At 40.6% G+C, this 15,902-nt stretch overlaps 1 protein-coding gene across 5 annotated transcripts in view; it reads left to right on the top strand.

Moving 5' to 3' along the window:
- Window positions 1–15,902, top strand: part of ZFX (zinc finger protein X-linked) — a 54,559-nt gene that overhangs the window by 13,075 nt on the left and 25,582 nt on the right. For 3 of the 5 annotated variants that reach the window (XM_035000951.1, XM_035000974.1, XM_035000945.1), the window contains exons 2-3: window positions 9,575–9,663; window positions 12,637–13,206. In XM_035000951.1, coding sequence (XP_034856842.1) covers window positions 9,603–9,663; window positions 12,637–13,206 — 631 coding nt within the window. In that variant the 5' untranslated portion in view covers window positions 9,575–9,602. Of the gene's footprint in view, window positions 1–9,574; window positions 9,664–10,921; window positions 10,977–12,636; window positions 13,207–15,902 lie in introns of those variants that run through there. The other 2 variants (XM_035000968.1, XM_035000960.1) reach the window with 2 other exon arrangements.

Here is a 15,902-nt window from a genome sequence, read left to right on the forward strand (position 1 = left end):
GAGAGCACACACACACAAGTGAGCATGAGCTGGGGGAGGTGCAGAGGGACAAGCCAACTCTGCTGTGCATGGAACCTGGAGCCTGAGGTGGGGTGCTGTGGGGCTCTCTTCCACGGCTCAATCCCAGGATCCTGAGATTATGACCTGAGCCGAAGTCAGATGCTTAACTGACTGAGCCATCCAGGCACTCCATTCCTATTGTATTTTTTTTTTTTTTTAATTTTTTTATTTGACAGAGAGAGACAGCGAGAGAGGGAACACAAGCCAGGGGAGTGGGAGAGGGAGAAGCAGGCCTCCCGTGGAGCAGGGAGCCCGATGCAGGCCTCGATCCCAGGACCCCGGGATCATGACCCAAGCTACAGGCAGACGCTTAACGACTGAGCCACCCAGGCGCCCCCTATTGTATTTTTTTTTTAAGATTTTTTATTTATTTATATGCCAGAGAGAGCACAAGCAGGGGGAGCAGTAGGCAGAGGGAGAAGCAGGCTACCTGCTGAGCAAGGAGCCCCATGTAGGACTTGATCCCAGGATCCTGGGATCATGACCTGAGCCAAAGGCAGACATGTAACCCACTGAGCCACCCAGGCATCCCCCTGTTGTATTTTTTAACTGTTAAGAAAATACCTTTCTGGGGCACCTGGCTGGCTCAGTAGGTACAGCATGTGACTTTTGATCTCAGGATTGTGAGTTTGAGCGCCATGTTGGGTGCAGAGATTACTTAAAAATAAAATCTTTAAAAAAATACCTTTATGTTATAATGTAACTGAGTAGTTTTTTAAAAAATTTTTAGAAGATTTTATTTATTCCGCAAGAGAGCAGGAGCAGGGGGAGGGGCAGAGGGAGAAGGAGAAGCAGACTGCCCGCTGAGCAGGGAGCCTGACGGGACGTGGGGACGGGAGGCCTGATCCCAGGACCCAGAGATCAGGACCCGAGCAGAAGGCAGACACCTGACTAACTGAACCACCCAGCTGCCCCCTGGGTAGTTTGTTTTAAATAAAAAGTAGATGTTCCAGAGTATGGGAAATGAAAAGGGGACAAAAAAGGAGACATCCTAACTCACTGTTAAATTATATTCCTGCCCAAACCTGGAGAGAATACTACCAAAAACAGGGGCGCCTGGGTGGCTCAGTCATTAAGTGTCTGCCTTCGTCTCAGGTCATGATCCCAGCGTCCTGGGATCGAGCCCCGCATCGGGCTCCCTGCTCCGTGGGAAGTCTGCTTCTCCCTCTCCCACTCCCCCTGCTTGTGTTCCCTCTCTCTGGCAAATAAATAACATCTTTAAAAAAAAAAACAACAACACTAGTGCTTGGTGTTGATAGCACATCAGTGCCACTAGGTTCAGAGGGTACTTTGGCAACTCTCAGTCTGAGCATAAATAAGGGCTTTGGAAAAATAAGGCATTAAGAAGACTTGTCATTTTAGGACCAAATTTTAATAGATTCTGAAAGTTCAGACTCTTAGACTTTAACCAAAACTGTGAAGTTATTGATTGGTTCAGAATGGTTTTATGGAAAAAACTAATCTGTAATAAAAACTTGGCATTGAAATTTTGAGCTAGTGTACAGAAGTTCCAAGTAGGACAGGGCAAGGAAGGACGGGGCTCTGACATTTACAGCAGCAAGCATTTTTTCTTCCTCTTATTGTCACAGAGGGTGGGCAGGGTTGTTTGAAAACAAAATATACTATTCTTCAGGAATGGAATTTGAAATAAAGCTATTAGATTAATAATGTTAATTATGTACATCTTTTTCCTTTTTTTCTTTTTAAGATTTTATTTATTTGAGAGAGAGAGAGCGCACTCGCCACAAGAGCAGGGTGAGAGGCAGAGGGAGAGGGGGAGAGAGAATCCCAAGCAGACTCCGAGCTGAGCTTGGAGCCCGAGGCGGGGCTGGCTTGATGTCATGACCTTGAGATCATGACCTGAGCTGAAACCAAGAGTCAGATGCTTAACTGACTGAGCCACCTAGGCACCCCTCTTTCCTTAGTTTTTGAGTAATTGATCTGTCAAGTGTTGATAAGAGTTGTAGCTTGTCACTACTATTGATTTCTTTTTATCTCTCTCATAGTTTTTTTGTTTTTATATATTTCCATGTTTTATTTGACACATACAAATTCATAATGATTTCAGATTCAAGATAGACTAGAGAACACACACATTTACTTTTTTTTTTCCTTTGAAAATCATATTGAGGAAGAAGTAGAGAAATCCAGAGAAACAAAAAAACCTGAGAGGTATGCCACTTGCAAACCAGAATATGACGAATTTCTGGTTGAATAAAGCAGTTGGGAATCAATTAATGGCAAAACCCTAGGGAGCTTAGTGAACCTGTAGCCTTATTCAAAAAGTCAGAAGGACCATCCAGAAATTTCATTCTGCATTCCTGATCTCAGAAGCAGGGATGTCCTAGGAGAAAGAGCAAGCTGTGGGCACAGCCAGTTAATTAAAGGCATGAAATGCTAAGTTATTTACCTGTCGATATAGATGTCTTCTCATGTGGTTTTCCTCCTGAGGTAATGCCAGAAATTCAGTGCTCTGATTTACAAATTGTCCATAGGAAATTCCAAAGTGGGTACTGTGGGGAGAAACGGGCAGTGCTTTAGGTAGCTTGTAGCCAACCTGAGGGTTATTGGACTTCCAGTAGTGGAAAGATGGGATGCTTGTCCATCATTGAAGGAAAGCCTGGCTGTTTACATGGTTCTTTTCTCTCCCTTGGCCTCATTCTTCTAGACTCTAGAGCTCTCAATGTGGTCATAATTTAGGTTTATTTTTAGGCAAACAGAGATTCTCACTTGAGCTGAGGAAATACAATCCAGCTATCAGAATGTAGCTTTGGTCTTGACCTTCATCTACAGATATTGACAACTTAGAAAAATCATGCTTTTGAGGAAAATCAGCAGTTCAAAAGAGGCACCAAATCTAACCGATTTAATAATGAGACAGCAGAGGAGACAGTTTAATTTAGAATACACAGTTAACTTCAAATCTTCAGAGATATTTGGGAAGATACTATATCTACCCAAAAAGGGAGAAAAGATTGCGGTGGAAAAGAAACTAAGTTTATTTTGATATTAAAATATGACCTTTTAGATAAAAATTCAGTAGATGAAGTGAAGATCAAATTAGCTAGCTTAGAAAAAAGAGTTTAGGGGTTTTGAGAATGTAGAAAGAAAATATGAAAGAAAATTTGAAGAAAAATTAAAGAAACATGGAGGGTAGATTTAGGAGTCCTTACATCATATAGTAGAAATTCTAATATGAATGAACAGAGAAAATGGAAGGAAATATAGAAACAACAGAAGAAAATTCCTTGAGTTCAAGAAGGGCTCAGGTCTTTTTTTTTTCTTTTTAAGTGATCTCTCTGCCCAATATGGGGCTCAAACTCATGACCCTGAGATCAAGTCGCATGTTCTTAAGACTGAGCCAGCTCGGCGCCCCCTAGAAGGGCTTAAGTCTTTTTTTTTTTTTTTTAAGATTTTATTTATTTATCAGAGAGCACACAAGCAGAGGGCATAGCAGCAGAGGGAGAAGCAGGCTCCTCACTGAGCAAGGAGCCTGATGCGGAACTTGATCCCAGGACCGTAGGATCGTGACCTGAGCCGAAGGCAGACGCTTAACCTACTGAGCCACCCAGGCATCCCAGGGCTCAAGTCTTTTAATTAGAAAGGCCCCATTGGGTTCTGGATGTAAGACAACCAGAGTTTTTTAGAGAGGTAGCAGTGAAAATAAAGAGGAGTTGACGAACTTAAGAGTGGCTAGCTTAGAGGCAAATTTAATTTAAGGGCTGAATTGGTAAAAGAAGTGAAATATAATTCCATACTTGAAAATTAGGTATCTGAAGAAATAATGGCCAACATCGAACAACGTGGGGAAAAAATTGGAAAGAAATGTAGCTTAAGAGGGAAGATGTTAATTAGGATTTAAATGTAAATTTTCACCAGTTCCACTTTTGCTCAAAGAAAAATCTCCGTAGAGAATGCGACGACGTTATCTCGGGGTTGCAGGTTCGAGCCCTGTGTTGGGGGTAGAGTTTACTTAAGAAAAAGGAAAAATAATTCTCTTAGAGACAGATCTGCTTTTTGCCTTTCTTGCAGCTTGAGCAATTCCATTTACTGTGTATAGCACAATTTAATTCTCTGAGTTTGACTTAGGGAGAGGAACTAGGATTGAGTCATAAAATTAAAAAGCAGTGAGTGTTTGGGAGGCCAAAAGCAGAAAAGTAATTCTTGTATGCATAATAGCTGCAAAAAGCCAAGTAAAGGGCGCCTGGGTGGCTCAGTTGGTTAAGTGACTGCCTTCCGCTCAGGTCATGATCCTGGAGTCCCTGGATCGAGTTCCGCATCGGGCTCCCTGCTCGGCAGGGAGTCTGCTTCTCCCTCTGACCCTCCCCACCTCATGCTTTCTCTCTCTCTCAAATAAATAAATAAAATTAAAAAAAAAAAAGAAAAGAAAAAGCCAAGTAAATATGTAAGCACCTTGTTAACTTGCTCAAGAAGGGGGATCATTACAGTGTCTAGGCATCAAGAGATCCAAGGTGGAAATATATTCGCTATCCCTAATTTAAGATAGATAAATGCCCTTGCTATACCTATTAACTTGGTATGGTATTTTTATTGCTTTATTTTAAAGAATGGAAGAAAGTTTTTGTGAATTTTTTGAGTTTCTCTCAACCCATTATTTCCCTTAAAACTGTATGTTTTTCTCTTGTGAATTCTTCCACACCATGTTTAGGATCATGATTTTTGCAACTGGGAAGGGACTATTTTACTAACCTTGAGGTGAGAGTGGGGTCCCAGAAGTATTTTTGAGGACATTTGGTAATCAGACAAAACGTTAGTATGTGTTCACCTAAATTGTTAGAGTATTGGTTCTCTGAACCATTCTGCTTATTTGTCTCCAGATTCAACTTGGCTTGGTTGCAGCAAAGGCAGGGGCAATTTCAGTTATGTTATTAGTGCACGTTCCCCACTCTAAGTTTTTTGCAATCCTGAGAACTCTTCTAAGTAGCTTCTGTTCTAAGAACATTGGTTTCATTCTGATTGTCAGAGAGAATTACTTCTAACCCCACAGGGGTTACAAAGTTGAAGGATAGTCATCTCCGCTTGGAAGTACAAAACATGTTTTTTCTGGATTAGAATTTTGTAATGACAAAATAGAATGAAAAATAATCAGTCAAAACTGTTTAATAATTACTGCTCACCTATGTCAAAAATAAGGTGAGTGGATACCCACCATTTGGGCCAGAATATCTGTTAGAAAATAAACGGATAGGATGTAAAATGATGGGAATAATGGCAAATAAGTCTGTTATGATAGCTGGGGTTAACATTGTAGAGCAGCTTGCATATTGGGGAACTGCAAGCGGGAGTGCTGTGCTGTGATCAAAGCGGTGCTTCAGAGGATCAGTGTGCAGCAGATGCAGATTGCAGGAATGCCTGCTCAGGACTTGGCCCCAGCCCTCACATGTTAACAGGATTCCTTGTCATTTGTTGTGGGAGTGGCAGAAAGGCCAGTGGAGAGGCTATTTTCATCCCCTGGTGCTGGGTTGGGGGTGGGGGGAGGAGGGGATGGGGAAATAGGAAGCTGAGAGTAAGCGGTGACACTGGGACTAAAAAGAGAGGGACAGATTTCTGAGAAGTTGTGGAGAAGAAACGGAGAAGGTCTGACAACCTGACTGAATTTAAGCAGGAAGAAGGAAAAGGCCATAGTGGCCATGTCAGGAGAAAGCAGGGTTCTATCCTGATGAAAATATTCCACAGGCAGTCTGGTGGAAGTGTTAGGTGCTACCTTGAGTATGTGGATTTGGGGACTCATCTTTGTGTAAATGGTAGTTGAAACTGTGGAATAAAAAGCAGAAGAGAAGAGGGCTGAGTGTACCTTCTGGAGCAAGGCTGCAGTAAGGAGTTGGGGAGGCAGAGTAACCAGCAGTTGGGAAGGTGGGAAGAGAAATGAGGGAAGGAGAGAATTTTGGAATCCAGGGGAGTGATTATCTGTCAAACTCTAATAGAAAAGCCAAGGAGGATGAATACCCAGCAAAAGAGTTAGTGTGTAGGTTGAGAATTCTTAGAGCTGATGGGATTGGGTTTATGTAGGGAAACTGGAGAGGGGGCCTTAATACCTTAACGGATCCTTATTGCCCTCTTTTTTTTTTTTAAAGATTTTTATTTATTTATTTGACAGAGAGAGACACAGTGAGAGAGGGAACACAAGCAGGGGGAGTGGGAGAGGGAGAAGCAGGCTTCCCGCAGAGCAGGGAGCCCGACGCGGGGCTCGATCCCAGGATCCTGGGATCATGACCTGAGCCCAAGGCAGACGGTTAACGACTGAGCCACCCAGGCGCCCCCCTTATTGCCCTCTTAATTGGCTTAATTTCAGGTAGTAGTGTGGCATTATGTTTAGAAGATTAATTTACTATATCATTTTGTAATTACATTTTTAAAGTGGGGAGAAGAGAAAGCATTATGGTTAGAGGTGATTTTATTTTATTTATTATTTATTTTTTAAGATTTGTATTTATTTGACAGAGAGAGACACAGTGAGCGAGGTAACAGAAGCAGGGGGAGCGGGAGAGGGAGAAGCAGGCTTCCTGCGGAGCAGGGAGCCTGACGCGGGGCTCGATCCCAGGACCCTGGGATCATGACCTGAGCCCAAGGCAGCCGCTTGACAACTGAGTCACCCAGGCGCCCCTCTTTTTTATTTTTTAAAGATTTATTTGCGAGAGAGAACATGAGTGAGGGGAGAGGCAGAGGGAGAAGGAAAAGCAGACTCCCCGGTGAGCAGGGAGCCCCACGAAGGGCTTGATCCCAGGACCCCGAGATCATGACCCGAACCGAAGGCAGACCTTTAACCGACTGAGCCACCCAGGTGCCCCGCCAGAGGTGATTTTAATGGGGAGAGAGCAGTTGACAACTTATTCAGAGCATGTATAGTTTCCATTTTTCATAGTTGAAAAATTTTTTGTTCCTTTTAATTTGAAGCAGTTTGAATAAATAACACAAAACATGTCCTTCCTTGAAAATGAATAGAATATGTCTCAGAGATGACATGTTGAAAATCCATTTATTACATTAATGTTATTTGAGTTTTTCATGGATATTTAAGAACTATTTATATGTAAGTTTAACATCTGAAAATAAGATATGTATAAATAAATATTTATTGCAAACAAGTAAAATCAGAGTAAAAGGATAAAAGTGTGGCAGAAATTCAGAGGAAGGAGAGATTATTTTCAGCTTTTTCTTTTTTGGTGGGGAAGGAGACTTGGGGAAAAGGTCTAAGCAGAGTTGATAAGGGAAAGGTGTTCCAGGTAGAAGAAACCCTGAGCTCAGTGTAGAGCTGGGGTCTTATTAGGGACATGGGACATTTTTGTTTGGCTGAAGTGTGTGCATGCAGTGGTGGGGGAAGGTGCTTGAAGGGAAGGTAGGGGAGAGAATGATGGAAAGATAGTTTGGGGCCAGAAGTTAGATGGCAGGAGTGTGAACTTTATTTGGAAGCAGGAGGGAGCCGTTAAACATTTTTCAACTTTAGAGAAATGACACCATCTAGCTGATGCTTTAGAAAAATGACTCGGGGCACCTGGCTGGCTCAGTTGGAGCATGGGACTTTTAATCTGGGGGTTGTGAGTTTGAGCCCCATGTTGGGTGTAGAGATTACTAAAATAATATACTTCAAAAAAATTGCACTTTGTTATTTGAAATTTTAGTAAGAAGCATTCAGTACTTATATCATCAGCAAAAAATGATAAATGTAAAAGAAAAATGCATCTGAATAGTACTATTTAGGCTGGATTAGAAAGTGAGAAAGTAGATAAGGAAACCAATGAGGGAGGCAGTTTATGCCGTATTTATAACATGAGTAAACCACAATCCCTGATTAGTGATTAGTATTAAATAGTGTAGTATTTAATTGGTTAAGTTTTTGGTCTGTTTTTTAAAGATTTACTTATTTTAGAGAGAGAGCGAGAGCGCATGTGCGTGAGCAGGGGAAGGGGCAGAGGGAGAGAGAATCCTCAAGCTAACTCCCCACTGAGTGCACAGGAACCCGATGCAGGGCTTGATCCCACAACCCCAAGATCATGACCTGAGTAGAAACCAAAGAGTCGGCTGCTCAACCGACTGAGCCACCTAGGCGCCCCAGGTTTTTGGGATTTTTACAAGTTTGGGCTTAAGTAGAAAAGGGAGCATTAAGGTCATTGGGCTGTCTTGTAAAAACCTAAGGCAGATAAGGTTCTATAGCTGGACTTCAGAAAGGTCTAGAACCTGTTGTTAAACCTCCCCTCCCTGCTCCCTCTACTTTATTTCTCCGGGCATTCTCTGGATTCTTTTTATTTTTTATTTGTAAACCTTATCTCACTAGTCTAACCTGAAGTTGGAAAATGTCCTTCCTCATCTCCTGTGTTACAGCCAGTGGTGGTAGTGGTGGGGAGAAGACTGACCCTTGTTCATGGTTTCAGATTCTCAGGGATAGGACTTTGATTTTGTTATGCTCACAGATGAACTTGTTTTTACTTTTTTATACCTAGTGCCAGTCAGCTGTGCCCTGGAGAGCATAAATACACTGTGGGAATTTACTTCTCTAGATTGGAGGCTCAGTTAAGAGGGGTCGATGTAAGTTAGGCAGAATTCCCAAAGGGTGTTTACTATAGTTATACATTTTGAATTTTTACAGTTGTTTAATGTATTGGTTGAAAGATAGACTACATTAAATTTAGAGAAGTAATGGGGAAATTGTGCAGAAAATTCCCCCCAGTAAGCTGTAGAGTGTGTTTAAATTGAACTTTAATAAAACTGGTTACCATTCTGGGAATATGGGGTATATGGACTGAGAGGAGACAAGAGTGCTAGGGTGCTGGAAATGTTCTAGATCCTGATCTGGGTAGTTTAGTGATTATACAGGTTTATGCCTGTGTCAGAATTCATCAAGATGTGGGACGCCTGGGTGGCTCAGTCGGTTAAGCGTCCAACTCTTGATTTCAGCTCAGGTCATGATCTCTGGGTTGTAAGATCGAGCCCTGCTTTGGGCTCTGCGCTCAGCGGGGGAGTCTGTTTGAGATTCTCTCTCTGCCCACCCCCACTCCGCATTGTCTCTTTCTCTCTCTAAAATAAATAAATCTTTAAAAAAAATTCGTCAGGATGTGTATACTTGATGTGTGAAAGCAGTATCTCAATTAAAAAGCTAGGTACAGGGACTCCTGGGTGGCTCAGTCAGTTAAGTGACTGCCTTCAGCTCAGGTCGTGATCTCCGAGTCCTGGGATCAAGCTCCACATCGGGCTCCCTGTTCAGTGGGGAGTCTGCTTCTCCCTCTCTCCCTCTGCCTGGCACTCCCCCTGCTCCCCCCCCATATAAATAAAATCTTAAAAAAAAAAAATGGCACAGCTGACTTGTTTGGTTTATCTGCCTTTCCTGTCATCTAGATGCCCATATATCATTGGACATCAGTTAAGTTCTCTTTCATAGATAAATTTTTGATAGGTATTCATCTCTCACATAATTTTGAGTGTTTCAGAAATATAAATATGAGATTTTTAATACATGATATTAAAAAAGTAATGCTTGGTTTACTTTTTTCTGATTTAGGAGCTGTGACTGATGAGAATTAAAGGCCATGGATGAAGATGGACTTCAATTACAACCACAAGAGCCACACTCATTTTTTGATGCAACAGGTATAACTTGGGTCATTCTGCTTCCCAACTACCAAATTTGGAGTTGGCTATCAAGTGGATGAATTGCTAGACTCTCACATTGATACTCACACTTAGGTATCTTTTTATCCTGTCACGCCTACATTTGTTAAAATGAGCACATTATTATTCCTGTCCTTAAAAATGTGTTTCCCTCACAACCAATATTCATGTTCTTCTCCATAACAGCAGCGGTATTAAAACACCAGTGCTCTCTTCAGTTATTTGCATCTTGCCCAGTTACGGTGCTAAGTCCGGTTACTTCTCCCTTTGAAAATGTTCCTTGCTTACATCTCTTCATTCTACTTCCTCCTGCATAGACATTCTCTTTCATCTCATTCTTAGTCTGCAGTAACTTTTAAATTCTTTTCCTTACCCTTAGTCTCTTTTGTCCAGCCCACCAATTAGAATACATCAAAAAATAACGTGTAGATTGTGTCATTTGTCTGTTTTCAATTACCCAGCAGGTAAAGTATAAGCCTCAGGCCCTCCACCTTCTGACCCCATCCTACTTTTATAACACTGTCTCTCACAAGGTGACAAAAGGAGCCCTCTGCTTCAGGAAGACGGAGTCTTACCTCACTCTCCAAACTACAAGGACTCTTAAATTCATGAAGTTCTAAAAATAGAAAAAAAATGTATTCACAATTTCAGATTACCTGTGATTCCAATTATGTAGCATTGTAAAGTGATTATGCTAGGTTTTATAATGTAAAATGGTTTTTTATCACACTGGCTAGCTACCCTTATAAATAAAACGTTGACTAGTTTTCCATTGGACTTGAAATGATCATATTGCAGTATATTAAAGAAATAGTGATTAACTTTATCAGGAAATTAAATATTAATGATTTTAAATTTTAACTTTTCCTTCAATCTCTTAATCCAGTGGGGGTATATGTATTTTACTTAACTTGGAATAGTCTTTTAATTTACATTTGGTAACTTCAGTTTGACAATGATAAATGCAAAGGTATAATTCTCTCTTCATTAGAACATGAAGTATAATTGATGTGCTTGAAAAAGAGACTAAGCTCTTTGGAGAAAAACACACACTATTTAGTAGCTTAATCTTGCCACAAGTGAGCCTGGGTCATGGACTAAGTGGTGGATTGAAGGGCTGTTGCATTTTAGCCCTGATTGTTAACACTTATGGTGTTTGTTTATCTTTGAGCAAGTCACTTAATCTGTCAGGGCCTCCGTTTTCATGTCCTAATAATAATGAAACCTCTCATTACAGTTTTTCAGAACACTTCCCATACATTCCCATTTGATCATCACAACAGTCTTGTGAGGTATGCATGGCAGATACTACTGTCCTCATTTTACTGATGAGGAAACTGAAACTCAGAGGTTAAATGACTTGCCCAGGGTCACAAAACGAATAAGTGTCCAAACTGTACTCTCTGATTTAGATTTTATAATCAGTCTTCTTGCCACCAAATGCTTTCAACTTCATGTCTGCAAAATGGAGATTACAATGATCTGTTGCTGATGTTAATATTGAGAATATGGAAAATAAATGAGTATAAAGCATTTTGTAGAAGTCCTATAGAAATTAAAGTAAACATACTCTTTATTATTTCTAGATGTAATTAAAATGGATATTAACTGGCTGTAACATTTCCTACATTTTTTAATGATATTTTTGGCCCTTGTTGGTCATTCGTGTTTGTTAAGCAAAGCCATATGTCTCTGAGGACCTGGCCAGTGACACACAGTCATTGAGTTAGGCAGCTGCTTGGACTCAGCCTGGTTTGAGTCACATCCAGAATCACTCATCAACACACTAGCATTTTAGGTTAAGACTTTTATAAAACTTTGCTTTTCTCTAGACCAGGATCCAAGATACTGGATTTGTTTTCTTTTATCCTATGTTTTTGGCAAGGATATTTGATTTTGATTCCCATTTGTGGCATTCATTCAGATTAATATTTATGGAGCACCATAATCTGTGCAAACTGTGTGATCTTGGTGAAGTCATTTAATCTCAACGGGGCTTCAACTGATTCAACCTTCTACCTTTGTTCCTTAATTGCAGAGTAGACCAGAGTAAGGTTTCTTATATTCTGAGGAGCTGCCTGGGTTATAGGGGTATGGGGGGACAGGAGGAGGCTGGCTGGAGACGGAATACCCTGGTGAAGTTGGGGCAGGCCCCATTCCAGCTAACCTTGGCCTCCACCACTCCAGAGCAGCTGCACTTTATGCATCTCATCTATCCACAGAGACTCCCTAGCCAGTTGTCTTTTCTCCATAACTGTGGCCTTCTAGCCCTCTTTTCATTTACGCCCCGATCCTTTTATATCCTAGATTCAGAGGATAATTTCTAAATTTCTGTAGTCATAAATGGAGGATATTGGTGAGATACTGTTCTAGAACAAAGGGGGAGAAAGGGGTAAAGATGGAAGGGGTAAAAATAGAAGAGATACATGGGAGAGGTGGAAAGAAGAAAAAATAAGAGTTGAGGAGAAAGAGATGGAACAAGAAGGAGAGAGGAATGAAAACACATATATTGAAGGAAAATGGTGTATTTGTCACCTGAACTTGCATTACTTACTTTTATAACTATCCCTTAAGTACCTTTGCATATGGGATTAACTTTAGTGAGGCTAGAATTTTACTTTCATGAGTGTGTGTGTGTGTGTGTGTGTGTGTGTGTGTGTGAGAGAGAGAGAGAGAGAGAGAGAGAGAGAGACTGGCTCAATTGCCTTGTTTTTCTGTATTTCCGTATCGCTTGATTCAGGATGAGAATAAAAGTTCTTGTATTAAAAATTTCTGTTTCTGGTATGATTCAAAAATAGATCCCCTCTTTAATCTGTGTTAGTGTTTGAGAAAACTGAGGAGCTAGTCTGTTTTACTGGTAGGAATTAAATAACATTTACATTATTTGAGGTAGTCATGCACACCTACCTGAAATTTGTGATTTTAATTTTTTTTTTTTTTTTTTTTTTTAAGGAGCTGATGCTACACACATGGACGGTGATCAAATTGTTGTGGAAGTACAAGAAACTGTTTTTGTTTCAGATGTTGTGGATTCAGACATAACTGTGCATAACTTTGTTCCTGATGACCCAGACTCAGTTGTAATCCAGGATGTTATTGAGGATGTTGTTATAGAAGATGTTCAGTGCCCCGATATCATGGAAGAAGCAGATGTATCTGAAACGGTCATCATTCCTGAGCAAGTTCTGGACTCAGATGTAACTGAAGAAGTTTCTTTAGCACATTGCACAGTCCCAGATGATGTTTTAGCTTCTGACATTACTTCAGCCTCAATGTCTATGCCAGAACACGTCTTGACGAGTGAATCCATACATGTATCTGATGTTGGACATGTTGAACACGTGGTTCATGACAGTGTAGTAGAAGCAGAAATCGTCACCGACCCTCTGACAACGGACGTCGTTTCAGAAGAAGTATTGGTAGCAGATTGTGCCTCTGAAGCAGTCATAGATGCCAATGGGATCCCCGTGGACCAGCAAGATGATGACAAAAGCAACTGTGAGGACTACCTTATGATTTCCTGTAAGTCTTGGGGTACCATGATTGTCAGAGGTATTTTTGAAGGCTGTCTTTCCTAACTTACATCAGGGGTGAAATTTTCTTGACTTCTATAAAACTAAAGTAAATCTCGTAGACCTGCCTGCATTATTGTTTCAGTTTGGAGCCTGTAAGATAACTCAAAATTAAGAAAAGTGAAATGGTGCAGAGTAAAGAGCCATTTCTCTATAAGGACACAATAGAAAGATGAGATTTCTTCAGTCTAGAAAGACAAAGACGGAAAGGAGTAGAACTGAACTTTCTGAAATCATGAAGGATGTGATTAGGCTGTTACAAGCCTTTATTAGAATTAGGAATCCTCTTGAAACTAAAAAGGAGTTCAACTTGGAAAAAATGTATAACCAAACTACTTATATTCTTGTGTATGGATGTACGGTGCTACTTCTGTACTACTTATGTGCTTATTCTGCTTACATGTAAAATGCCATTTATATAACAGATAGCCTGGAGAAGAGCTCTGGCGTAGTGTTGAAACTTTAAATGATTCCAAAACATGATTTTCAAGTATGATGGACTCATAGTAGGTTATTGAAGAAAAGTAAGATGTTTTGGAACACACTTGAACATTTTTAACTTAACGTCTGGAAGGATAGCTGTATCTTCTTACAACATATTTCTTGGTACCACTTTCAGAGATAAAATCCTCAATTGGATAGACCACAGTTCTGACCCAGTATGGGGATTCTTGTACCTTTAGGAACTAAACTTCAAACAAAGACTCACAGACTATTTGCTTATATAAATTCACAATTTGCTTTGCTTGAAAACCTGTTATAATAGAGGAATTTCACATAGCATATATTGGAGTCCACCAGCATTTTAGGAAATACCTTTTAAAAGTTCCAGATTTTGGAAATCCGAGAATTCTTTGTGTGAAGAGGAAGAAAACGCCTTCATTCAACACATGTGTTTGGGCTCCCTACTCTGTGTTAGACATTGTTGTAAGTAGTGCAGATATGGATAGGTGATAAATAAAAAATACATAAAACCATTGTCTTTAGAGAGCTTACGGTCTACTACAGGAGAGAAAGAGAGGTTGCACTGTGATGCAGAGGCGGGACCAAGTTGCTGTGGAGACAAGATGGAGTTGCTGACCTTTGAACTCAAGGATGAGTTCTAGTTTTACCAGGTGAAGAAGGGCATGAGTTGGGAGGGAGACATTCCAGGCAAATTGTATAGTATGTAAAAAAAAAAAAAAAAAAAAAAGTCTGGCCTTTGCTGGGAATGATGGGAACTTTAGGATGTACTTGTATATCTTTGTGTACTTCCTGGTGAATTCATTAGAACAAATTTCTTGAAATAGAAGTGCTAGATCAGAGGGTGTACACATTTATAAGTCTGGTGATATTGCCTCAATATTTTGCCTAATAATAACTCCCCCACCAGGTTTATGAGAAGGTCCATTTCCCTACACAGCTGACCAACGAGGGTATTATTTTCCTTTTTAGTTTTTGCCAGTCTCACAGGGGAAAATATGATAGCCATTTGAAGTTTGAATTTATTTTAGGAAGATAATTTTGGTAGTGATACAGAATAAGAGTAGATGAGGGAGAGACTAGTGGTAGAGGTTAGTTGAAATGGTTCATTTATGAGATAAAGAAGATCCTAAGTACCTTCATAGGAATGGGGACAGAAAGAGGGCACTAGATTCAAGAGAGTTTAGGAAGTAAAATGAATGAGATTTGGTGACAGATAGAATAGGGGTGGGGATCTGAGGGAGAAAGAGAATTCATGGAGGACCCTAAGGTTTCTACCTTGGGGGATTGGGTGCTTGGTCATGCTATTACCTGAGAGGTGGAGATTTGGTGCAAAGAACATGATTTAAGACCTGTTAGAAGTTTGAGTTGCTTGCTGGGGACAATCTGATGGATGTTTTTTCTAGGCAGGTGATAATATGAATTCGGTGCTTTTGAGAGAGTTTGTGGCTAGAGGAAGAAATTTGGGACAACAAAATATAGATAGTATTTTATGCGGAAATGGGTGGTTGTTCCTCAGAGAGTACTTGTAGAATAATGAGTATGGATCCTTTAGATATTTAAGAAGTACGTGGAGGAGGGCGCCTGGGTGGCTCAGTTGGTTAAGCGACTGCCTTCGGCTCAGGTCATGATCCTGGAGTCCCTGGATCGAGTCCGGCATCGGGCTCCCTGCTCGGCAGGGAGTCTGCTTCTCCCTCTGACCCTAACCCCTCTCATGTGCTCTCTCTCTCATTCTCTCTCTCTGAAATAAAGAAATAAAATCTTTAAAAAAAAAAAAAAAGTACATGGAGGAGAAGAGCCCATGAAAATCAGGGAGTTTTGGGAAGCGGAGGAGAAAAATCTTTAGAGAGTATTTTTAATACTGTTAAAGATGAAAATAATTTCTAGAAGTGTCATCACTGAAAAGAGAATGGAGCTGTTCCATCGAGCAATTAGGAGGTCATTTGTATCTTAATTAAAATAGATTCAATAAAGCAAGGGCCAATGGAGAGGAGATAGAAGAGATGAACCATAATGGATTGAGAAGTTGGTGGAAGTGAAGTAGGTGAAGCAATTTGTATAAATGGCCATTTTGGTCAGGGAAGGGACAAAAGAGGCAGGAGTATAGCTTTGATGTTTGGCTGGATTGTGAAAATGTGTTGAGCATACTTATATAGTCTTATAGGTGCAGGACACAAACCATTG

This window comes from Mirounga leonina, unplaced genomic scaffold (genome assembly GCF_011800145.1).
Source record: "Mirounga leonina isolate KUSES-001 unplaced genomic scaffold, KU_Mleo_1.0 Mir_101595, whole genome shotgun sequence".
Lineage (NCBI taxonomy): Eukaryota > Metazoa > Chordata > Mammalia > Carnivora > Phocidae > Mirounga > Mirounga leonina.